Source organism: Artemia franciscana, chromosome 4 (assembly GCF_032884065.1).
Source record: "Artemia franciscana chromosome 4, ASM3288406v1, whole genome shotgun sequence".
NCBI lineage: Eukaryota > Metazoa > Arthropoda > Branchiopoda > Anostraca > Artemiidae > Artemia > Artemia franciscana.
In genome coordinates this window covers 17,491,698-17,517,646 of record NC_088866.1, presented here as the reverse complement: position 1 = coordinate 17,517,646, position 25,949 = coordinate 17,491,698, and the positions used below count along the sequence as shown (strand labels likewise).

The 25,949-nt window shown below is 36.5% G+C and overlaps 1 protein-coding gene across 1 annotated transcript in view; it reads left to right on the top strand.

Moving 5' to 3' along the window:
• LOC136026078 (uncharacterized) overlaps positions 1-25,359 on the top strand; it is a 54,102-nt gene extending 28,743 nt beyond the window's left edge. The window contains exons 3-4 of the mRNA XM_065702273.1: positions 5,606-5,870; positions 23,661-25,359. Coding sequence (XP_065558345.1) covers positions 5,606-5,870; positions 23,661-23,881 — 486 coding nt within the window. The 3' untranslated portion in view covers positions 23,882-25,359. The remainder of the gene's footprint in view (positions 1-5,605; positions 5,871-23,660) is intronic.
• Positions 25,360-25,949: the final 590 nt, after the last annotated feature.

Below are 25,949 nucleotides of genomic sequence, written 5' to 3'. Positions count from 1 at the left end.
GGTTACTATTGAGCCTGGTCGCTTCTTACTACAGTTCGTTACCACAAACTGTTTGATAGCTGAAGCACTCAACTCATACCATTAGTGTGCATGGGGTGACTATCCCTGGGAATTCTTTCCCCTCTCCACAAAAAAATGAAATTCGGAAGTGCCTTTTATGGTGTACTGATGATAGACACATTTTGAGCTGTTTCATTTTTCTAACTTAACATTTAAAAGATTCTGCTCTGTTCAGCCTCCAGTAATTCTGGTTTTGAAAGTATTATATTTCTTGAAATCAATTTGTCAATTTAAATATGTAATAAATCATTGTCAATCTTTTGTACCTTAAAACCCATTCCCTGCAACAGACCGTATATGCCGAATGTTGTTTATCTAGATCTTCAGTTTAAGCTATTTGTTGGGTTTTCAGTGAAGTGTAACTAGCACTCTTTTATTAGAGGGGTTGGGTGTCGGGAAGCAGAAGCAGCACACATATTTATGGAACAATGTGCATTCAAGTTTGGCTCTATTGTTCATGTAACTTATGTTTGTTTAAGTTCGTTTTTATGGCACTTGGTATTAACCAAGTGACATGCAGCAATCGCAAATTCTGTCGGTCGGTCTGTCTGTCGGTCCGTGTCTGTCCCGGTTTCGCTAGTTTAGGCACTTCCAGATAAGCTAGGACGATAAAAATTGGCAGGTGTATCAGGAAACAAACTAGATTAAATTAGAAATAGTCGTTTGCCGATTCGACCATCTGGGGGAGATAGGGTGGGGGGGGGGTGTTAATTCTAAAGAGTTGGAAAAAATGAAGTATTTTTAACTTACAAACGGGTGATCGGATCTTAATGAAATTTGATAGTTAGTAGGATATTGTGTCTCAGAGCTCTTATTTTCAATCCCGACTGGATCTGGTGACATTGGGGGGAGTTGGAGGGGAAACCTAAAATCTTGGAAAATTCTTAAGAGTGGGGGGATTGGGATGAAACTTGGTGGAAAAAATAAGCACAAGTTTTAGATGCGTGACTGAAATAACTGGACCGGATCCACTTTTTGGGGGAGTTGGGGGGGGGGGGGTTAATTAAGAATAATTAGAAAAATGTGGTATTTGTAACTTACAAACGGGTGGTCAGATCTTAATGAAATTTGATATTTAGAAGGATCTTGTGCTCCAGAGCTCTTATTTTAAATCAAGACAAGATCCGTTGACATTGGGGGGAGTTGGAGGGGGAAACTGGAAATTTTGGAAAACGTAAAAATTGAGGTTTCTTTTTCTTAGGAATGGGTGATCGAATCTTAATGAAACTTGATATATAGAAAGGTCTTATGTCTCAGATGCTCCATTTTCATTTCGAATCGGATCTGGGGACAGGAGGTTGGAGGGGGAAAACAGAAATCTTGGAAACCGGAAATCCTGGAAAACAGTTAGAGAGGAGAGATCGGGATGAAACTTGATGGGAAGGATAAGCACAAGTTCTAGATACGTGATTGACATAATTGGAATGGATACGCTCTCCTCGGGGGAGTTGGGGGGGGTGTTAATTCGGAAAATTAGAAATATTGAGGTATTTTTAACTTAAGAACGAGTGACCAGATTTTAATGAAATTTGATATTTAGAAGGAACTCATGTCTCAGAGCTCTTATTTAAAATCCCGACCAGATCTGGTGACATTGGGGGGCGTTGGATGGGGAAACCAGAAATCTTGGAAAACACTTAGGGTGGAGAGATCAGGATGAAACTTGGTGAGTAGAATAAGCAAATGTCGTAGATACGTGATTGACGTAACTGGACTGGATCTGCTCTATTTCGGGGAGTTTGAGGGGGGGTCCAGTGCTTTGGCGAGTTTGGTGCTTCTGGACGTGCTAAGACAATGAAAATTGATAGGCGTGTCAGGGACCTGCACAAACCGACGTGAGAAAGTCATTTCCCTAGTTCAACCATCTAGAGGGGGGGGGGTTGAAAGGAGAGGAAAAATTAGAAAAAGTGAGGTATTTATAACTTACGAGTGGGTCATCAGATCTTAATGAATTTTGATATTTAGAACAACCTTCTGTCTCAAAGCTCTTATTTTAAATCCCGACCGGCATTAAGCCTCTGATTTTCCTTTTAAATCAATCTATTGATTCTTAGAATTTTGCTAGAGCTCATGCCATATGAGCTTTTGGGTCTTGGCTCTTCCGACCTCGTCACAAGTGCCATATGAGCTCATATCTCTTGTTTCTTTTGTGTTAATTTCTTTTAAAGATCTTATATACACTAGTTTCTGACCGTTTGAAGTTTAGTTCTTTACTTTCTTTTGTTTGCAGCTATTTTCTTATTTTATAGGTTTTCTTAGTTTTTATTCCCTTTATTAAGTAAAAAAAACAGTACTGAAAAATATTTGTTATCAAATATTTCTTTATTATTTATTTATTCATCCAATAGCTTGTAAAAAGTTTGTAAGCATGACATACAAAATGAAAAATAAATAAATAAAAAAGTGGCAACTGCTGGAATATTTAACAAAAATCAGTGGTAGACTTATGGTTGACAATATACATCACTGTAAAAAGAGGTGTTTACTAACTCAGTCTTAAAACTAGGAACTGTACAAGCAGTGACAAAACTATTAGGTAAGGAGTTCTAAAGTTTTATTGATCTATTTACAAAAGATATCTCACCTATTTTGGATTTTGGTGCGGGGGTAGGGTAAAATTTCCATGCGTTTTGCCTGTTTGATGTATAATGGCTTCTTTGAAAGAAATTTTCGGAATCCAAATTCACAGTGCTGTTTACAATGTCACGAGAGGGCTCATTCCAACGGAGATTAGAAGTTCTAGTTCCCTTTCTAAGTTATAAAAAAATTGGAGGGCACCTAGGACCCCTCCCATGCTCATTTTTTCCCGAAGTCACCGGATCAAAATTTTGAGATAGCCCTTTTTTTCAGCATAGTCGAAAAACCTAATAATTATGTCTTTCGGGACGACTTAATCCCCCACAGGCCCCAGGGGAGAGGCTGCAAGTTACAAACTTTGACCGTTGTTTACATATAATAATGTTACTGGGAAGTGTACAGACGTTTTCGGGGGGATTTTTTCGCGTTAAGGGGTTGGAGGGTTGGGAGGAGGAGCTTACGTGGGGGGATCTTTCCACGGAGGAATTGATCATGAGGGAAGAGAATTCCCATGAAGGGGGTGCAGGATTTTCTAGCATTATTTAAAAAACAATGAGAAATTTTTTGTCAGCTGGAAGTAAGGAGCAGCATTAAAACCTTAAACGAACAGAAATTATTACGTACATAAGGGGGTCCGTCTCCTCCACAAAACCTCGCTCTTTACACTAAAGCATTTTCAGCAATTTAAACTATTTATTCCACGGCCTTTGTGATTCAGGGGTCATTCTTAAAGAATTGGGACAAAATTCAAGCATTAGTGTAAAGAGCGACGTATTGACGAGGGGGCGAACTCCCTCATACGTAATAAAAATATACAAATATAGAAGGTGGTTACGTAAGTTAATTCGTAAGTTACGTGTATTTATTACTAATAAAAACGTTCGTAAGAAAATGATAAGTTCTAATAGCCCTTTTAAGTCACCAAAATTGGAGGGCAACTAGGCCTCCTCCCCCACCCCTTTTTCTTATCAAAATCGTCTGATCAAAACTATGATAAAGCCATTTAGTAAAAATAAAATAATATGCAAGTTTCGTTTTAATTATTCATGCGCAGTGAGCCAAAATCAAAACACGCATTAATTCAAAAACGTCCAGAAACTAAATTAAAAAAAAAAAAAAATTCACTTCAAGTAAGGAGCGATATTAAATCTTAAAGCGAACAGAAGTTATTCCGTATATGAAAGGGGTTGTCCCCTCCTCAACGCCTTGCTCTTTACGCTAAAGTTTTTTATTGTTTTAAAAAGTGGAGCTGTGAGGCAGAGTCAAAATTTAGCGTAAAGAGTGGGGCGTTGGGGAGGGGACAACCTCTTTCATGTACGGAATAATTTCTGTTCATTTTAATTTTTAATGTCGCTCCTTACTTGAAGTTATAAAAAACTTTTTTTTTGTTTAATACATCAAAAGAACTTGTTACGCTCAGCTGGTAGAAGTATAACAAATTATGCTTTCCGAACGTGTGGCAGTAATTCCAAATGGCAAATTACTATATATATATATATATATATATATATATATATATATATATATATATATATATATATATATATATATATATATATATATATATATATATATATATATATATATATATATATATATCTTTACTGTTAAAATCAATTTTGAATTATTATTTTCACTGTATTAATTTGATTACTCTGTGTTCCACTGTATGATCTACTGACTGTAATTACCCTAAGAAGACCCCCACAAAAAACTGACTTTAATCCAAAAGTCTGTGTATTCCTGGAAATAACTGCCTTTTTCAACTTGAAGAAGTTTATGGTAGCAAATTGCGAATACAGTGTACCTCGTGCTAATGGTAACAAGAACTTTAAAAACTTTAACGAACCAACAAATGCAAAAAAGAATCTTATTCAAATTCTAAGTTTGTGAATTCTTTACTTTTTTTTAACTTTAAAACAGCTGTCCAAAGTTTTTTTTTCTGAAGAATTCCTTTAAGGAATTTTTGAGCCCAATGAGAAAATTTTAAATTTTGTATCATGAGCACATGTTTTTTATTATTATTTTTGTCGTGTATTACTTGGAATCCTAATATAATCTCGCATTCCTTTAAAATATTTTGGGAAAGTTTTTCTGATATTCCAATAAATCACACCTCATACCGCCCCAGTTTGGGTTTCCTGATCTGGCGCAACTTTAGAGGATCTAGATAGATTTCTAATGCATTTGCTGCAACAAACACAAAAAAAAACACTGTTTTATAAAACAGTTGGTATGCATCTGTTTGACAAAGGCCAACAATACAAATTAGATTTCAACGAATTACTCTCTTCACCACAGACAGAGATGTCACGTATAGGTGGAAGAAGACCTCTTCCTTTAGGTGTTCAGGTGTTTTGTAAAAGAAATTGCACTTACAATTGTTGATCGATTTTATCTCTGCAATTTCACTGAGATCTTAGTCTGTCAGTTGAAATGTTGCAAAATTTGCTGGATGTCTCTGAACATTTGTGATTAATTATGCTTCTGTCTGGGAAATTTCAGGTCTACCTGTGATTAAATATGTAATAATTGAACATATACTTAATGCTAAGCCTTTTTTCAGATATTTTTTTTCTGGACGAGGAGTTGCAGAACGGTTTCGTGTCATAAAATAGTGGCTTTGATAGCTTAGCCTTGTCCATTAAATGAATGAGGACTGTAGGCCTAGGGCAGCTTCCCTAAATAGTCCACAAGCCAGTGATATGAAAGTCCCAGACTAGGCTGAGTTTAGAAAATGAAATTACATATAATTTTTTTGTGGATATATTGTACAGAAGGGGGGATTGGCAGGGTAGTAAACCTTTGAGGATAGTGGGATGGCGATAAATTGCTTGTCATTACTCATAAAGAGTCATTTATCTTAATATATGTTAATGAGGCAAAAAATTTAAATTGGCAGCCTTTTTGCTTTGAATGGTCCCTGATGTTGAACATAAAATGAAAATAATTTACTCTTTTTTTTCAGAGTATTGTCGATCATTTAGGTGAAGATCACGTGCAAGAATTTATAAACTTCACCCTTCTCTATTTATCACAGTTGAAGTTGCCGCTGAAAAGAGGCACCTTTATTGAATTTAGAAACGGAATGATAAATGTGTCTCCTATCGGAAGAAGCTGTAATCAAGAAGAAAGGAATGCATTTGCTGAATATGACAAAAAACATGGAATAAGGCAGAAGTTTGTTGAAGTTTTGAGAGAAAAATATTCCAAAGACCTAACTTTTTCTATAGGTAAGAATCGTTTATTTTAAGTTTCATATCAGGTTTTTTTTTTTTTTTTTTTTTTTTTTTTTTTTTTTTTTTTTTTTTTTTTTTACACGTTGGCATATCCTGTGAGAAGATGTGATTTCAGGTTGTCGTAATACCAACCCATCAGATTGACAAAAGTCTTCACTTGATCTTTGAAAATCCGATTGGTTTCTATTAAAGCCTGCAATCCCCCTGGAGCTTATCAAAATTCCGATCCCTTCATTATTCTGTAGGAAGCAAACTTGGCTATCGTGAATTCCAAAAATAGTCAAATTACGATACAACTATTGACACAAGGTTTAACGCCTATATTTGGTCGTTAGAGCTTTATTTATGACATGCGAGGGCATTTGCTCTAGGCCGGACATGGCCTTCAAGGTTGATAAATAAATAGCTTACATGAGGAAATTTTCACCCTTTTTCCCAACAAAGGTGATTTTCCAACCGTTGATAAACTGCGGATCACCAGCGACATAAAAGATCTAATGAAGACTCGTTGCCTCCTTCACAATTCTGGTGACATAGTTGCTTGAGCCAAGCTGTGTAATCTTTTAGTTCAAACGAGTAAGCTATGGGCATGAGGTACATGAGCGATTATGTTATACCTTTTTTGCCAGAAACCCTTATAAATTGTATTCTCTGATAAAAAGACTTACCATTATAATGGCGCCCAGTGACCAAAAGGCTGCTAAAGAAAATGGTACCTTGGTATCGGCTTCTGAACTAAGCTCCTTTTTGCTTGTACATGTATAACCTTCCCATTAATCTCCAATTTAGCAATTTACCTTAATGTAGCAGTTTGTGACTTCTCTACTTGATTTTGCCATGATACTAGCATTCATTAAAGCTTGAGTTACATTCTTTGAATAAGAACTTAACTTAATTCTCGTGCTGACTTGGCACCAGCGTCGAGAGAACAGACACCATTCTTCTCCAGTAAACCCGGTCTTGAGCCGCCGCGGATGCATCTTCAGGTCTTATTCTTTCCTTGAATCTGAACAGACCATAAATTTTTGCTTAAAAATAAATCTATAAATTCTTGAATAAATACTAGCGGTTTTTATGGCACTTGGTATTAACCAAGTGACATATAGCGATCGCAAGTTCTGTCGGTCTGTGTCTGTCTCTCGGTCTTTCTCAGTTTTGCTACTTAAGGCACTTCCAGGTAAGCTAGGACGATGAAATTTGGCAGATATATCTGGGACCGGACCAGATTAAATTAGAAATAGACGTTTTCCCGATTTGACCATCTGGGGGGGGAGGAGTGGGGGCCGGTTAATTCGAAAAAAAACAGAAAAATGAAGCATTTTTAACTTACGAACGGGTGATGGGATCTTAATGAAATTGAATGTTTGGAAGGACATCGTCTCAGAGCTCTTATTTTAAATCCCGACCAGATCCGGTGATATTGGGGGAGTTGGAGGGGCGGGACCTAAAATCTTGGAAAACGCTTAGAGTGGAGGGATCGGGATGAAACCTGGTGAGAAAATAAGCACAAGTCTTAGATACCTTACTGACATAACTGGAACGGATCTGATCTGTTTGGGGGAGTTGGGGGGGGTTAATTCTGAAAAATTAGAAAAAATGAGGTATTTTTAAATTACGAAGGAGTGATCAGATCTTAATGAAATTTGAAGTTTGGAAGGCTATCGTGTCTCAGAGCTCTTGTTTTAAATTCCGACTGGATCCTCTCTTTGGGGTAGTTGGGGGGAGGGTTAATTCTGAAAAATTAGAAAAATGAGGTATTTTTAACTTACAAAGGAGTGATAGGATCTTAATAAAATTTGATTTTTGGAAGGATATCATGTCCCAGAGCTCTTATCTTAAATCCTGAGTGGATCCGGTGAAGGGGAAGTTGGGGGGGCGGAACCTAAAATCTTAGAAAATGCTTAGAGCAGAGGGATCAGGATGAAACTTGGTGGGAAAAATAAGTACAAGTCTTAGATACGGGATTGATATAACCGAAACTCAGTTTTGTCTCAGTCTGTCTCAGTTTTGCTACTTAAGGCACTTCCAGTAAGCTAGGACGATGAAATTTGGCAGATATATCTGGGACCGGACCAGATTAAATTAGAAATAGACGTTTTCCCGATTTGACCATCTGGGGGGGGAGTGGGGGGCCGGTTAATTCGAAAAAAAAACAGAAAAATGAAGCATTTTTAACTTACGAACGGGTGATGGGATCTTAATGAAATTGAATGTTTGGAAGGACATCGTCTCAGAGCTCTTATTCTAAATCCCGACCAGATCCGGTGATATTGGGGGAGTTGGAGGGGCGGGACCTAAAATCTTGGAAAACGCTTAGAGTGGAGGGATCGGGGTGAAACCTGGTGAGAAAAATAAGCACAAGTCTTAGATACCTTACTGACATAACCGGAACGGATCTGATCTGTTTGGGGGAGTTGGGGGGGGGGGGTTAATTCTGAAAAATTAGAAAAAATTAGGTATTTTTAAATTACGAAGGAGTGATCAGATCTTAATGAAATTTGAAGTTTGGAAGGCTATCGTGTCTCAGAGCTCTTGTTTTAAATTCCGACTGGATCCTCTCTTTGGGGTAGTTGGGGGGAGGGTTAATTCTGAAAAATTAGAAAAATGAGGCATTTTTAACTTACAAAGGAGTGATAGGATCTTAATAAAATTTGATTTTTGGAAGGGTATCATGTCCCAGAGCTCTTATCTTAAATCCTGAGTGGATCCGGTGAAGGGGAAGTTGGGGGGGCGGAACCAAAAATCTTAGAAAATGCTTAGAGCGGAGGGATCAGGATGAAACTTGGTGGGAAAAATAAGTACAAGTCTTAGATACGGGATTGATATAACCGAAACGGATCGGCTCTCTTGGGGAGTAGAAGGACCTAGAAACTCAGATCTCTTATTTTAAATCCCGACCGGATCCAGTGTCATTAGGGGGGGGGGGGGGACCAGAAATCTTGGAAAACCCTTAAAGCGGAGAGATCAGGATGAAACTTGGTGGAAAGAGTAAGCACAAGTCCGAGATAGGTGATTGACATAACCGCACCCGATCTGCTCTCTTTGGTAGAGTTGGGGGGGGGGATTAATTTGGAAAAATTAGAAAAATCGAGGTTTTTGTAACTTACGAACGGGGGATCAGATCTTAATGAAATTTGATATCTAGAAGGATCTTGTGCTTTAGAACTCCCATTTTAAATCCCGACCAGATCCGGTGACATTGAAGGGAGTTGGAGGGGGAAACCGGAATTCTTGGAAAACGTGAAAATCGAGGTATCTTACGAATGGGTTATCAGATCTTAATGAAACCTGATATATAGAAGAATCTTATGTCCCCGATGCTTATCAATTAAATCGGATCCGGGGACTTAGAGAGTGGGGGGGGGGGAACAGAAATCTTGGAAACCGGAAATCTTGTAAATCGCTTAGAGTGGAGAGATCGCGATGAAACTTGATGGGAAGAATAAGCACAAGTTCTAGATACATTATTGATATAATTGGTACGGATCCGTTCTCTTTGGTGGAGCTGGGGGTTGTTATTTTTGAAAAATTAGAAAAAATGAGGTATTTTTAACTTAAGAACGGGTGACCGGATCTTAATGAAATTTGATATTTAAAAGGAGCTCATGTCTCAGAGCTTTTTTTTTTTAAATCTCGACCAGATCTGTTGACATCGGGGGAGTCGGAGGGGGAAACTGGAAATCTTTGAAAACGTTTATTAATGTCGTAGATACGTGATTGACGTAATCGAACTGGATCCGGTCTCTTCGGGGAAGTTAGGAGGTGGGGTTCAGCGCTTTGGCGAGTTTGGCGCTTCTGGACGTGCTAGGACGATGAAAATCGGTAGGCGTGTCAGGTAGCTGTACAAATTGACTTAATAAAGTCGTTTTCCCCGATTCGAGCATCTGAAGGCTGAAGGGAGAGGAAAAATTAGAAAAATTGAGGTATTTTTAATTTACGTGTGGGTGATCGGATCTTAATGAATTTTGATATTTAGAAGCATCTCGTGACTAAGAGCTCTAATTTTAAATCCCGACCGCATTAAGCCTCTGATTTTCCTTTTAAAGCAATCTATTCATTCTTAGAATTTTGCTAGAGCTCATACCATATGAGCTCTTGGCTCTTCTGACCTCGTCACAAGTGCTATATGAGCTCTTAGCTCTTGTTAAGGCTTCATATTTCTGCCTTGAATGCATGATGCTGGGGAAGAGGACAATTTGATTTTTTTTTTTTGGGGGGGGGGGGGTACTAATCCTATAAGCTGATTCACATCTGTTTCAGATCTGTCAGTAGGTTCAAGGTTCTTTTAATATAACCAATATATACAAAATATTAGGTAACTCAAGGCTGAGAGTATACCTCGAATGCAACTCAGCTACCTTTAAGCAACACTGAATATGCACAAAAATTAAAAATAAATAGTTCTCTTAACCAATCTTGGCAGAAATAAATAAAAACCAAATCCCGTGCCGTACGATACCATTTTTATCCTCCGCGCACCATTTTGAGTCACAATTAAATTTACAACTTAAAACCAAGCGAGTCATAATACATCTGGAGGCCTCATGGGCGAACACCGGAGACCAACCCAATACTTAAAAAAATAATAAACATCCTTTAAAAAAAAATTCATCTTAAAAAATTCGTCTTATAACATCTATGCTTACATTAAAATCAATCTCATTTTTCAATCTTTCCCAATGTAGAGGAATCAAATACCTTAGGCAAAAACGCGACCTCTCTGTAACTATCTTAGGAGTCCGCAGATTATATTTACCACGGGTTTCAACTTGTGAAGATGAAGGAGAAGAAATAAGACCCATCGATGCAAAATATCTCGGGAGCTTTTCTCGTTCAAGCTTAATCTTAAACATAACACTTAAAAATTGGATACTTTGCTGAACAGGAAGAATATTATGAAGTGAAAAAGGGTCTCTGTTGTGGATTTTAAGGGGAAGTTTGATGGCGATGGCAGAAAAGGTTTAAGGATACGAACTGCTTTATTATGGATAATCTGTAAAGGGGTAACATTACTTTTAAAAGTGTTCAAAAAATAATAGATGCATAATCAAAATGGGATTGCACAAGGGAAAAGTAAAGGGATTTAAGAGCGCAATATGGAAGAAGGTTTTTCAGTCTGCACATTATACCAACTCCACGGGCAGACTTTGCTCTAACCTGATTAATATGCTCTTTCCATGACAAATTCTCATCAAACACAACTCCCAAATATCTTATAGATACAACCCTTTCAATAACAGATTCAGGTTCATTCGCAGAAAGGGAAACTGATTCTATATCTGGAAACTTGTGACCCATTCTGCTGTAAACAACAAACTTCGTCTTCTTTCTCTTCAGAAGTAGTCTATTATCAGAGAACCAAGTAGACAATCTATCATATGTGGATGTTAAATTGACCACTAGCTCTTCACGAGATTTACCAGAAACGGTTGCTGCAGTGTCGTCAGCAAACTGAGTGTCTATAGAAGAAACTCCAGTAGCTGAGCACAAATCATTAACGTAAACTAGGAAAAGCAGAGGTCCTGGTACGGATCCCTGGGGAACACCAACCTTATCTGACTGCTGTAAAGAATCAGATCTAACATCATTATATATAAATATCTGCTGCCTCCCATGAAGATACGATTCAAGTAACCTAAGGCAATTACCACGAATACCAGCATTCGAAAGCTTATACAAAAGAATTTCATGAGAAATGGAATCAAAAGATTTCTGTATGTCTAAAAATATAGTTGCAGGCGTTTCGCCACAGTCAAGACAATCACTAATATGTTGGACAATAATAGCCATAGGATGATCAGTGCAGTGCTCTTTTCTAAATCCAAACTGAAGTTTAGAAATGTAATCAAATTTCTCAAAAGAAGAATAAATTCCGTTACACAGTGCTCGCTCTACAACCTTCGAAAAAGCAGAGAGTATCGATATAGGACGATAATTAGCAGGAAGCCTTGGGTCATCACCTTTATGTAGGGCAACAATTCTTGCTGATTTAATTGTTGAAGGATAGACACCAGTTACAAATATAAGATTAATAATGTGGCATAAAACCGGTGATATAACTGGGAATATTTCTTTGACCAAATTAGTCGAAGATTCATCAATGGCTTCAGATGAACCGTTCTTCATTTTAGATATGATGTGTTTTAGTTCAATTTCAGTGACCGAAGAAAGGGAACATGCTTTTATCAGAGGAAGGGGGCATGTGATCTTTAAATAAATCATTATTGTTATTATTTTGCATTCTTAATTGTTTTTAACAATGTTTTACCAAACTTTGACAACACTTTTAAATTTGCGGATGATTTGACATTACTTAACCTTTGTCAAACCTCAAACACTTTGGGCGTTAAACTTGACTCACTCATTAACAACTTAAAAAATGATCTTGCCAATGTTAAACTCAATCTGAGCATACCGAAAAGCAGTTTAATGCTATTCTCCTTTTTAAAAAATATACCCCCAATCAATAATTACCTTTGCATCACAAATTTAAACATGGTTAAGCTACTTGGTGTGCACTTGGACAATGACCTTAAATGGAAATCTCACTCTTTTCACTTATTTAAAACAGGTGGTTTTCTCCTTAGATCTTTCTCCCTTCTTAAACGGTTCTCCATATCAATCCAGAACCTTAAAATAATTTATTGTTCTTATATAAGACCTTGTCTTGAATATGCTTGCCCTGTCTGGCACCCTGGACTGACCAAATCCCAATGTTCTAAAATTGAAAGCATTCAAAAAAGAGCTATAAAAATTATACTGGGGACGTCCTATACTACTTATGATGAAGGTTTGGCTAGACTTGAACTCACTACATTGGAATCACGACGTCACTTCCTTACCATGAACTTCGGGCACAAGTGCCTTAGTTCTGACTATCATCGACGTCTTGTCCCCCCCTTCAAAGAAAACCCCCCAATCCTTCCCAATACAAGACTTAATGCTCGTAGAGCTCCAAATACTCAACTTGACTTGTGTCCCCAAATGTTGACAATGAGGTACAAAAACTCTTTCGTTCCCTGTTTTGTTTCGCATTTTAATAATTGATTTAACTTTGTAACTATGTTTATCCCTTAACATTTATTTTATCATTGTAATTATAATTGTTCTGACGTGCTTATGCTAGCTTGTGTGCTATTTTAGCCAATAAATCATATTCTATTCTATTTGGAGGAACATGAGATGCATTAGCTGTTTTTTCACCGATGCTTACAAAATTTCCTGCTCATCGGAAGAAAAAGTACCATCACCACGTAACATTTCATTCGGAAATGAAGATTTCTGAGACCTTCCCAACAGAGAGTTAATAAGTCTCCAAGTGTGTTTTTGATCCCCACGAGCTTCTACAAATAATTTTTCAAAATATCTAGCTGTTGCTTTCCGAATTAACTGTGTCAGGACATTTTTATACTTTTTAAACTCTTCTTTATTTTTAGCAGATGGGAATGACATAGATATTTTAAACAGCTTATTTTTTAGTGAAATAGAGTGTAGAAGCCCGCGTGAGATCCATGGATTTTTAGGGAGTGTATATTTTTTTTTATTTTAATGCGTCTCAATGGACATGTTTTATCCAAGCACTCACGGAAATATTTTAAAAACAGAGCCGTAGAAATCTCAGGGCATTCACATTCTAGAATTGCAGTCCGTTTATTTAAATACAATAGGTTCCTCAATTTATCCATTCCTTCTTTATCAATTTTTCGAGTTTGTTTAAATTCCAAAAATTTTGGTCTGTGATTAATTCCAACATCGGTAGCTACCACACAATGATCAGAAATATCTGCAAATATAATATGCGAAAGAGTAACGGGGATAGTAGAAAAAATATTATCAATGAGAGTAGCCGTATCTTCCGTAACCCGGGTCGCAGACCTGCATGATGGTAAAAGTGATTTTGATAGGCTCATGCACAGAAGCTCAAGTGATTTTTCATGCAAATTATTAGAAATTCCCGGTCTATTTGTCTGAGCTAACAATAAATTAATATTAGAATCACCCATTACCAGAACTTGCTCAGAATTCAAATTAGTCACATCTTCAATGAAGCATTCATAAATTCGCAAAAACTCTTGTAACGAAGCCGATGGTGATCGATAAACAACACAGACAAGAACTTTCCTATTATCAACCTCATACTCAATGCAAAGGCTCTCAAAAGTCATCTCTTGGTCATGCTTAGATAGTTGCTTCTTCCCAACAAATGAAATATCATCCCGAACAAAAAGTCCAACTCCGCCACCCTGTCTATTTTCCCTATTATTAGATATAAATTTAAATCCATCGCAATTCATGAATTCTGCATTTTCATTACTTAAAAACGTTTCACATAGGCCTAAGATACTTACCCTGAGGTTGCAAAGTAACTGCGAAACAAACTCGTGGCTACTAGCCACTGATCTTAAGTTCCCATCAATTACAGGTGTTCCTAAATCCCCTCCAAGTAAAAAATCAGTAGCAGGAAGGCTAGCTAAATGATCATCATAAACACCTTTAGCAAAAGGGGAAAAATCATAATAAATATTTTTAGATCAAGCTGATCACCAAGGCGGCTCCCCAATCTTCCCCCAGACTCCCCACTACTCACGTGTTATATATAAATTTCATCTTTACCTTATACCCAGTCTCTCTACTGGAATATAAGATTTTGTTTTCTTCTCATGGTGAAAAAAACTTATAATTAAATTAAATTTATCATGTCTGACAGTAATTCCAAATGTAATTACAAAATTTTCCAATGCTGCTTGTGTATAGTTAACTAGATTTTTTTGTTTTGTAGTTGTTATCAGTTTGTAGTGATTAGGTATGGTTATTGTTGGCCTTATAGAAGGGTTGTTTCTGGTTGTCCAGTTTTTTGCATGTACTTGATAATTATTATATTTCTCCTTGTTATAAGTCTGCTAAACAACTCGCTAATAATAGTAAATAAGCGGTCGTTGTTCTGTGGCTCAGATTTTGAACTGAATAACATCTGATCTCCCACTTCTCGCATGGCAAACTGTTCCGTATCCTGTTGGTAATAACCTGTTTTTGTTTGAATGAATTTTCTATAGTAATGTTTTCTGCTTGTAATCTCTTGGTCTTGCAGCAAGAGACATGTTTGTTCGCTTCACCTAGCATCTGAAATTCAGAAGTTAGTTGGGAATTATTGCTGATGTCACTGTTACTGTAGCAGTTGCTGCTACTGTTGAGTTACCTGCTGATAATCTTCTAGACATACACGTGAAATGCTTCATGATTTTTTTTTTTTGACGTGCTGGCTTAAGGTGCATCACATGCTGCTTTCAAGTCAGCTTATGCGTATTGGCTTCGTTCTTAGTTGCAAAAGGGAGTAAAAGGTCATATTTTTTTCTATTTTTGTCAGATTTTCATGGAGAATGGCCTGTTTTTGGAGCCAAGACTTGGCTTCCCCGATTAATGGTTGAAATAACCACTCATTTTAATCATAGAAACGCATTTGCTTCGTATCCGGTTGCAAAATAGAGTAAAAGATCATATTTTTTGCTGTTCTTGTGAACTGTCATTACGTCGAATGCTTCTGCATTCCTTTCTTGTGAATTTGAGTTCTTTTTTTATGATGAATTAAAAACGCTGAATTAAATCAGCGTCTTTTGCCCATACGTTTGTTTTTCTATGTCTTGGCTACTTTTCTGTCCTCATTTTTACTAGTAAAATCTCAAGTGGTTTTGGGTGAACATGTTGGGGTCTAAGACTCAACCTCGACTGACTCTTCTATTGGAAAAAACTGTAACATCTTAAAGTGTTTTTTCGATCTTTAGTTCCACGCTTCGACCATTCAAATAATCTGCTAAGGAAGTTAATATTTTACGTCTAATTTTTGCTGATATTTAATCTTCGATTGTTCAATTCAGAACAGTCATTTTTCTGTGTAGCATCTAGTCTAAAGCAACGTTGATATCCAACAAAATAGCTGCCGAATCTATCCGTTTTTCAAAGCATATAGTGGTTCCTTTTACAAACATGGGAGACTATCGCACTTTTTTTTGACAAGACCTACATTGAATGATGTTCACGAAATTCCTCTGCTCTATTACAAATTCTAGCCTCCTTTTTATAAGCTTTCAATTAATATTCAATTTTTGTTCCATCTTTACCAGGCTTTTACGACACTAAGAATTTCTAAGCACTTGGGGATTGCCCACCCTTCTCTGCATTATTTATTAGTCCCAAAACACCTCTGTACAAAACTTAGGGAGAGCTTTGACAAAGCGTTAAGATACATCATCGAGTCTTGGAGATGTATTTGGCAGGTTGCTTATTTGCATTCGTTGATTGTTGTTTAGAAAATGCTTTATTGTATGGCTCATTATAGCCTTTTATTCTGAGCTAATGGATTTTTGCAACTGTCTCTATCTTCCTGTACTCATTGTAGTGTCTTTTATGTCCATAAAACTGCTTCGTTTCAGAGTAACCTTCATTCCACAACATATAACATTTTTGTAGCCTCGCTTATTTGTACGGTACAATCTTTTTGGCTTTTTACAACATTTTCTCAATGAACATTTTAGTTTGTTTGGATAGTTCGGCTTCTTCATTTATTAGTAACTTTTTTGTCAATTTCGTCATATTAGTGGGGTCGTCATAAAATTCGTAGTCATAAATCTTTTCCTCTTACTACACCTGGGAGGATCTTATTTATCTAGATGACATAAGACGGGCTTATATTTACTTGACAAATTACAGTGTTCCAGCCTACAGTTAGTTGTGTAATTAGTATCGGAATAAGAAGTACCATGAAACTAGAAAGACATAAATATAATCCAACTATCTTGACTTCAAACCTAGAAATATTATTCAATTGGAAGGTAGAATATTAAAAGAACAAAAAACTGCATATTTTGAAAAATAAATACTGAACCAAAACATTGAATCAATCAAATCAATCAGTCAATTTATTGATACTAAAAGAAAAAACTATTACAAAAGTAAAGCGGTTACTAGGCCCAAGAAGCTTTGCTTGTAATGGACCACAGATAACATGAATAAAACACTATTATAAAATATATACAAAAAAAAAAAAAAAAAAAAAAAAAAAATACTGGAACAAGACAAGGACATTGAACAGATAGGATATTTAACAGATAGAAGATTTAGAAGGAGATTTAACATTTAGCTGAAAATGATTTTAAAAGAAGAGAAGAGACATACAAATTAGGAAAGGATTAATAAAGAGAGAGAAAAATTATTGAATTGGAAAGACCCGACGAAATAATGCCTTTGCAGAAAGAAAAAGAGGGACATCCGAAGAGATGGAGTTCCATAATAGAATTGATTGATATACTGGAGACCTCTGGGCTGCTGTAGAAGATCGTTTTGGTAAAATAAATCGTCGAGAAGAATTACGTAAAGAAGAAAAGTACCTACCTGAGCCTGTCCGTGAGAAAAACTGCTGTAGGGACGGTGGGAGAGTACCTAGAAAAGCAGAATGTGCAAAATAAAGAGTACTTTTACCTATAATATGATCTAGCGGAGCTATTCCAGTATCATTATAAAGATCAGAGGAAGGGTAAAGCCGAGGGAGAAGAAAAGTAGCCTTCACTGCCCTATTTTGGGCTCTTTGAAGTGAGCAGAGAAGAGATTTATTAGTATTACCCCAGACAGAGCAGCAATAAGAAAGGTAAGGATAAATAAAAGCATAATAAAGAGAAACCAGAATATCAAGAGGAAGAAATGAGTTAATCCGGTGCAACATTGAAGACTGGCGGAGGATTAAGGAACGGGTGTGAGTTATATGTGTTTAAAAGAAAGAAAACAGTGATATACACCAAGAAATATCACCATAGTGGCTTGTGGTATAATATCGTTATCAAAAGTCAGGGTGATTGGCTCCTGTACGACTCGCATACAGTAAGGGGTCCTGAAGCTGACAATGGCACTCTTTCAGCTGTTAAGAGCCATACCATTTGACCAGCACCAATCCATTACTTTATCAAGAAGACCTTGAACTATAGAAGTGGCAGATGGCAGGTCCACTGCAGCAATGAAAAAGTTACTGTCATCAGCAAAAAGAACAGGATGAACATGGGGATGAAGACAATCAACAAGATCATTAATGTAAATTAGAAACAAATGTGGGACACCTTTCAATACAGGCAAAGTAGAAGAACAAGTACGGTTAACTAAAACATACTGAGATCTCTCTGAGATGTAGGACCTAAACCATTCTAGTGTGACTCCATGCACTCCAAATAAAGATAGTTTAGACAGAAGAACATTGTGGTCAACCATATCAAAGGCCTTTGAAAAGTCAAGAAATAGACCCAAAACACACAAGCCCTTGTCCAGATTAACACGCACAAACTCATTTGCATCAGAAAGTGCATGCAAGGTAGAGAATGAGGGACGGAAGCATACTGATGGTTAGTGATGAGAGAATTTCCAGCAGTCGAATTAGCACTAAATACAAATGAACAGAGTCGACGATACACTACTATTTCAACAGCCTTAGAGATGACGGAAAGAAGAGAAATAGGCCTGTAGTTTGAAATTAGACACGAATCACCTTTTTTATGCAAAGGTACAACAGTAGCAACTTTAAATAAATGAGGGAAAATACCAGAAGAAAGAGAGAGGTTAGTTATGTGTGAGATGGGATGAGAAACAAACTGACTGATTTTTTTAAGGACATTATTACTCAAACCAAAACTATCAACTGAACAACTGCTTGGAAGTTGAGAAACAATACTAGAAATCTCAGTAGTACTACATGGGGAAAGGAAAAATACTTCTCTGTCACAGGAAAACAACTTACTCTACTCGGGGTTGGAATGAGAACTAAGGGAAGTGTGGTGAAATACGAATTGAAGACACTTGCTAAGGATTTTTGTCCACAACAGATCCATCAGCTTTCCTATAAAGAGATGGGGAAGACTGTTTGAGTTTCTTGCGGAAGAGAGCTTCATTAATTACAGTCCAAACCTTGCGCAAATTCCCTTTACACTCATTAATTTGACGCGAAAATACAGCTTTTTGCTAAACGAACTGAAGAAGTGAGCACATTTTTGTAATGTTTATACTTCAGAAGATCTTCCTGTGTCTTACTTTTACATGCAGCCTTGGACAAAGACGCCTTCATATGGGTTGCATTAATCAGACCTCCAGACATCCATGGGCATTTAGGTGTAAAATTCCTTAGCCTCTTTCTGAGAAGAAAATGCTTATCCAACAGAGTTCCCATACGACACAAAAATAATCTAGTTGTACAATCAGCATCATGAGCTTCAAGAACACTACTCTGACCAATCATTACTCTGAACACTATGTATTAAATTAGAAATTTCTTTATCTGTAAAAGTTCTAAAAGAAGACTCGCCTTTCTCATCCACAGTAATCTCTGTTTTAGGCACAGATAGTGATAGATAAATAGGGAAGTGATCAGAAAGATCAGTGAAAACAAGACCAGAAGAGAACTTCAAATTAGGAGAATGAGAAGTGAAAATATTATCTATTAAAGTGGCAGAATTTCTTGAAGGGTCAACACGAGAAGGAAAAAAATTGAAGGAAGTAGCCCAGAAGAAGAAAACACATCAAAAAGATGGTCACATCCATCATTTGATCCAACATTTAACATATTGCAATTAAAGTCTCCCAAAACACAAATCTGTTTTTTAGAGAAAGTCCTCACACCAGAAAGCTGATCAAGCAAATCACAGAACAGATGTGTTGGAAAAGGAGGGGGCTTATAAAACAAACAAACAGTATGTAAAACAGTATTCAAGGTCAGATCTTCTACAAAATTCAATACTAGATTTTATGAACAAAGAAATACCCCCAGAACACTTTGTTACCATTCTAGGGACATGAATAGCAATATAACCATGCATATCATAAGCTGTAAAATTATCACTGTCAGATAACCATGTTTCCGTCAAGCCTATGACACCAAAAGGGCAATAACTATCAGACCACAGATACGATTTAAGACTGTCCCACTTATCTCTTATCCCACGCACATTCAAACAAAATACATTAAAGCAACTGTTTGAAGAGAGTGAGGGCATAATGTTATCACAATAATCAATGGTGGTGTAATAATTACAGCTAGAACTAACCTAGATTCAAGGAGAGGGTCAAGAGTGTGTGCCTCTTGTTTACCACCACTACTTGGCTGATCAAATATAACTGAATTAAGAATAGAAGAATTCAAAAGGAAAGAGAAATCACCCATATTTATCTTACATAACAGAGACATACAAAACCTTCCCAAATGACACAACATCCATAGTACACTTGAACGTGGTGGAATCAGAAATAAAGATAAAGAAATATCAGTGTGATGGTAAATATTACCCAAAGTAAAGGGTCAAATAATGTGGCACCAGTCGGAAATAGATGAGCTGCGAGTGTGCAGGCGTGACAAACAATGACAGAAATCAGGCCACATAAAGGCAATAGGATCTCAAACAAACATAAAGAGACATTAGTAGGATGGCTCATAATATTTGAAGAATTGGCTAAATTTACAATATGGGACCAGTAAAATTTATGTGAGCTGTAAGTGTCCTGACATGACAAAAGTGTGATAGAAAATAGCATACATGAAGGTGATAGGAACACAAACAAATATAAATAAATATCAATGGTATGACATACAATGTTCAAAGTATTAGACCAAAATAGATATGAGCAATCAAAATTATGTGATCTGCATGTGAACACACAAAACAAAGATATGGTAGAATTAAGGCAAAATGAAGGTGATATGATCACAAACATAAATAAGGAAATAATAGTGGGATGGCATATATTTATCAAAGTATTGGCCAAGAGTATAATGTGGAGCCAGTCAAGATTATAAGAGCTGCAATTATGCTGACATGACAAAAATATGATAGAAATTGGCCTACATGAAGGTGAGAGGGTCAAAAACAAAAATAAAAAAATTTCAGTAGGATGGCATACATTAATCATAATATTGGCCCAAAATATAATATGGGACCAGTCAAAATTCCATGAGCTGCAAGTGTGCAGACATAACAAGAACATTCTAGAAGCCATGCAACATGATGGTGATAGGATCACAAACAAACATAAAGAAAAATCAGTGGAAAGGCACATATTAATTAAAGGAGTGGCACAAAATATAATGTGTAGCCAGTTAAAATTATGTGACCTATAAGTATGCTGACATGACAAGAGTATAACAGAAAGCAAGCTACATGAAGGTGGTAGAATCACAAACAAACATAGAGCAATATTAGTGGGAAGGGACATATCATCCAAGGTATTGCCCCAAAGCATAATATAGCACAAGTCAAAATTATGTGAAGACAGTGAAGAGTGAAAGAGGAAAAATGTAAGAACATAAAATAAATACATACAGAAACAATTCAACACATTATAACAAAGTGAACTAAAATCCATCACTTTAATTCTCTGCATTTGCAGCACACAAATCAATTTCATCCTGATCACTGAACTTAACTACTTTTCCAGACTGAGTTTTATGCAAGATATCACCTTTACTGGACCAAACATTACGTAAACCAAGCTTTGACTTGGCAAAGAAGCTTTAAGCGTGGTTTTGTAAGCACCTCAGAAAAAAGTGTTCCAGATCCTTTCAAATCCTTCTTTTGTCTGAGAAGCAGTAGGCGAATTCGTAAATTACAAAATTCTACAACTATGGGTTTGGGTTTGGCAGATGGTTTGCCAATTCTTTTGGCTGATACAACATCAGACTGGGTAATTGGTATGCCAGGAAATTTCCCAGAACATAGTGACATGAACTGCCTTTAAGTGTTTTCAATGGGGGCATCTTCTTTCACCCCCAAAGACAATAATTTGGTTCCTCATTTGGTAGACTGGATAGGCCTGAAAGAGCTCTCAAGGTTTTTCATTGATGACCCTAGAGTAGTCAAAGAAGATTCAATTGAAAATATGCGTTATTATAGCTTTTAAGGGTTTTATCAACTAGACTACTAAGCTCTAGATTGAGGCCAGCATACACATCCTGCTTGATTGCATCCAGCTTATCTGAAGAAATAGTGACATCATGTTGCATGAATGCCTGTTCCTCTTTCATTTTGGTCACAGCCTCATCTACCTGGGTAGAGATCTTGGCCAATATGAGGTCATAAAGTAACCCTTTCACTGGAGATTTAAGGCTGTCAGGATGCAGTGAATCTGCTAACATTTTGTGTTTAATTTTTATATTTTTCATGTAGTTAGTCAGCATGAGTATTTGCTCTGAAACGGATAGAACTAAATTTTACAATTTAGCAAAATTGTAAAAGGCACAAGCACCAATTGACGAGTTTTAGCAGACAGTTTGATGAGACAATAGATAGATAGATTTATTCAGCAACTAAATTATAAATTTAAACAATAAAAGTATGCACAGAAGAATGTGAAAAACTTATTAGCGTGGAAACTAGTGCTAGTGTCGAGAAGATAAATTACCAAAGCCATCTACCGTTTACTGACTTTGTTTGGCTCTAAACTGTTGTATACTTATCTGTTTAGCTACTTTAAAATGCAGGCGAGTGTAAACAATGTGGAATTCCGTCTCCTTTAGGCCAAACATGTCAAAGTCAACTAATCTGATCAACCTACCAGGGTTTTCCCAAGCTAACGTAGGCCTACCTTGTGCAGACTGAGGTCTAATATTAAATAATTCTTGAAAAAAATGCCGATTAATTGGCAGCTATTAGAGAAAATTTAACTTTAATCCTGCTGCGCTGTAGATTAATAATATCAAATATCCTATTATCTCAGAAGTTTTCCATCATTTTTTCATAGTCACCAGGTGCTCACCATAATTGGTGCTAGTAGCTTATAGTTACATAATCCGATATGGCACAGAGAGTGCCTTCAAAATGAAATAACGTTCAAAATGCCATTCATAGCTTTTCTATGTCCATATTTGCGGATTCACGTTTCAGTGCGATCTACTAAGCTAAGCTTTTTTTTTAAATTTTTGTCCTTCAAATTTCTTATCTGTGTTATTCTATCTTTCCTATCCACGCCGAAGGAAATATTTCCCTCATCTCTGAGCTCCATTCCCTCCATGCTTCAGGAAGCACCAGAAAGGTAATATTGACCTTTGATATATATTTTTTCCTCGTCTGCGTTTGCCTCAATTACTTCTATATTGACAGATCTGGTGACACAATTTTTAGTTTTTTTTGTTATTTGCTTATGAATCACAAAATAATTTTTGTCAGAATGCACGGCCAGTCACCCATCGCTAATTAATTAGAAATGACTTTGGACACTCCCTGAGGGATTAATACTATCAAAGGTACATTTAATTATGTAACTGATTGTCCCCCCCCCTCGTTTGGAGTATGCCAACATAATCTTTGGTAGTAATGTATTTCCTTCCTCTGTTATCATTTACTTATATATCTTTCAGAGCTCATTTAGGCTAACTGCATTAAACAACTAACAGAGACGGCTCAAAGAAATAGATACGCTGTTCTATTTTAGCTCTACAATAGTATCCGGTGGAGGAAATTTCCAGTGTGCTGTGGGGTTTATTTATTCATGGAGGATTTCCTCTTGGCTACTCAGTTTCCTCAAATTGCCTTCTCAAAAAACTTAGTATTTAAACCAACGGAGGTTTTTTCTATTTGAGATTGATTCCATTTTTTGGAAAATACTCCTTTTACTGTCTCATGAACCCAACAGCATTTGCAATAGAATATACTCTCTTCTGTTAGGTTAAGAGTCAGTTACGTCCTTGGACGATAAAAAAAGGAATTATAATTGGCCTGATTGACTTCTGAATGCCCAAATTTTAAAACCCATCTTTTTTTTTTATAGGCGGACAAATTAGTGTAGATGTCTTCCCAAAGGGCTGGGACAAAACCTATTGCCTGAAATATTTGGAAGAGGATGGCTTTGATGAAATTCACTTTTTTGGTGACAAGACGAGCGTAGGTGGAAACGATCATGAAATTTTTGAAGATCCTAGAACAATTGGCCATACGGTGACAAGTCCTGAAGATACAGTGAAACAGTGTAAAGAGTTACTAGGCCTGTAATTGGTAACCAGGGACGCCATTCGTTTCAATACTAATTTGGCTTTCTGAATCTGAGTCAGTTGCTAAAAAATCATACAACTTTGATATAAAGGAAAATTTTATCATGCTCAAAGAGCATGGGCAACTTACAGGAATGGAAACTTGTGCTAGTGTCGACAAAAAAAAGTTAACTATCACCGCCATCTAGCGTGGGACCAGATTCCTTAAATGCAACATCTAAGCCGACGTATGGAATTTTTTCAAGCTCTGTAATCATTTTTCTGTCAGGAACTGAGATCAGATACTTATTACTACCTTAATTTGGCCAATTAAACCAATTAAATTACTTACCCTTATTATTACACTGAAAAAAACAAGTTTTGCCGAATGCTAGATGGTGTTGGTAGTTTCTTTTTGTCAACACTAGTGTCAGTTTCCACTCTTATAAGTTAACATACTGTGGGCCTGACTATTAATAAGGGTGCACTTTATTTTCGCTCGAAAGCGAATTAGAAGGAATTTTCTGGTTAAGGAGTCCCAGTTGGACATGGTAATACGAGAAAGGACTTTTGTGGCAATTTTGCAAAATCTACCTTACTTGGTAAATATTTAAAGTAGAACTTCTAAAAAAAATTGTATCCTATTCTAAAGTGAAAATCGTGTTTAAAGGGAGATTCAAAGTCTGCATTATTTTGGTTTGAATTATTGGTTTGACATTTTGATTGATTGGCTGAAAAATCATAAAACTTTGATTGGGGGGGGGGGAAGTCGTCGTACTTATAAAAAGGAAACACTTAATTTTTTTTCTTTTTTGAAAGCAAATTTTAAGTTTAGAGGGATTTTTTTGGCTAAGAAGTTTCCAACCGGGCGTGGTGATGCAATGAAGGACTTTTGGTGTTACTTCGAGAAAGGAATTTTGTAAAATTTACCTTGGTAAAAAAGTAAAGCAGTACTTCGAAAAAAATATTGAAACTTATTCTAAAGGAAACATCTTGTTATGAGATTAAAAGGGCGCAAACCAAATCCACGCAAAAATGTTTCAGCGCCTCTAACTACTAGTCTTTAAGTGAAATTGTATGTTTATATACCGAAACAACGCTATGTTATTCAACTGTACACGACAATTTTACATAATTTTTCTTGTTTAAATTCATTAGTTGAAATTCGTTTCCCCAAAAAAGCCAAAGAAAGTAGTAAAATTAAATTAGTATCTCTGTAGAAAATATGAGTTTTTTTTTTTGTTTTATGACAGGAATTTATGCATGATTGTGAAACTATGAAAATTTTAAGGTGTGTCCCTTTGTTTTTCACGACGATATATCTTTAAAACAGGATGGAACAGGGGTTTACATCTCTTGTCCTTGTGATGATTTTTACCGTGCTCCCTTGTCCACCAAATAAAAACTAGAATGGCGTCTCTATGGGAGATTCGAACTTGTTTACTGTTTGATTTATGTATGGAATTGGTTCAGGGTTTATATATAACTATTTTGCTTTTACTTATTGGTCTTCTTCCCAAGGTTACTTTCAGGCAATCCATCAGGTCCAAAAACAAGCGAAAGCACTTAAATGGGCTAGCAAAAAGTCTTGTGGAAAGATTTAAAGGAAACGTTGATTGCATTTTAGGGGTTTTATAGTAAAGCTTTGAATAGACTAGAGTGAAGAAGCAGAGTCTATAACTGAGTGTGCCTCAGGTGGCCTGATGCTGCAGTAAGAGTCATTAGTAGCTTAGGAAAAGGCATTCGGTTTTCCCATGAAGGTGTAGTGTGGATGTATTGGTTTTAATTTTGTGGTAAACTGAACTAAAGTGAACTTATCTGCCTCAAACATTCCCTTGCGTAGTTGTATATTCAATATACTAAAATTTAAAATTGAGTCCCACACAGCACCTTGGACCTTTGGCCAGGTCTTGTTGTCTCTCTCCGTTTGCTACGGTTGACAACTCGGGCTTTTGGTCCTTCTTTGACGTCTTTCCAAGTCAAGTTTTATGTAATTTCCTTTTCTTGCGAAGTTACTGTTGGTTTTCGTAATTGAGAGCCATTCTGATGCTCCTAAGATTAATTTGCCAAAAGTATTTTATACCCGTGTT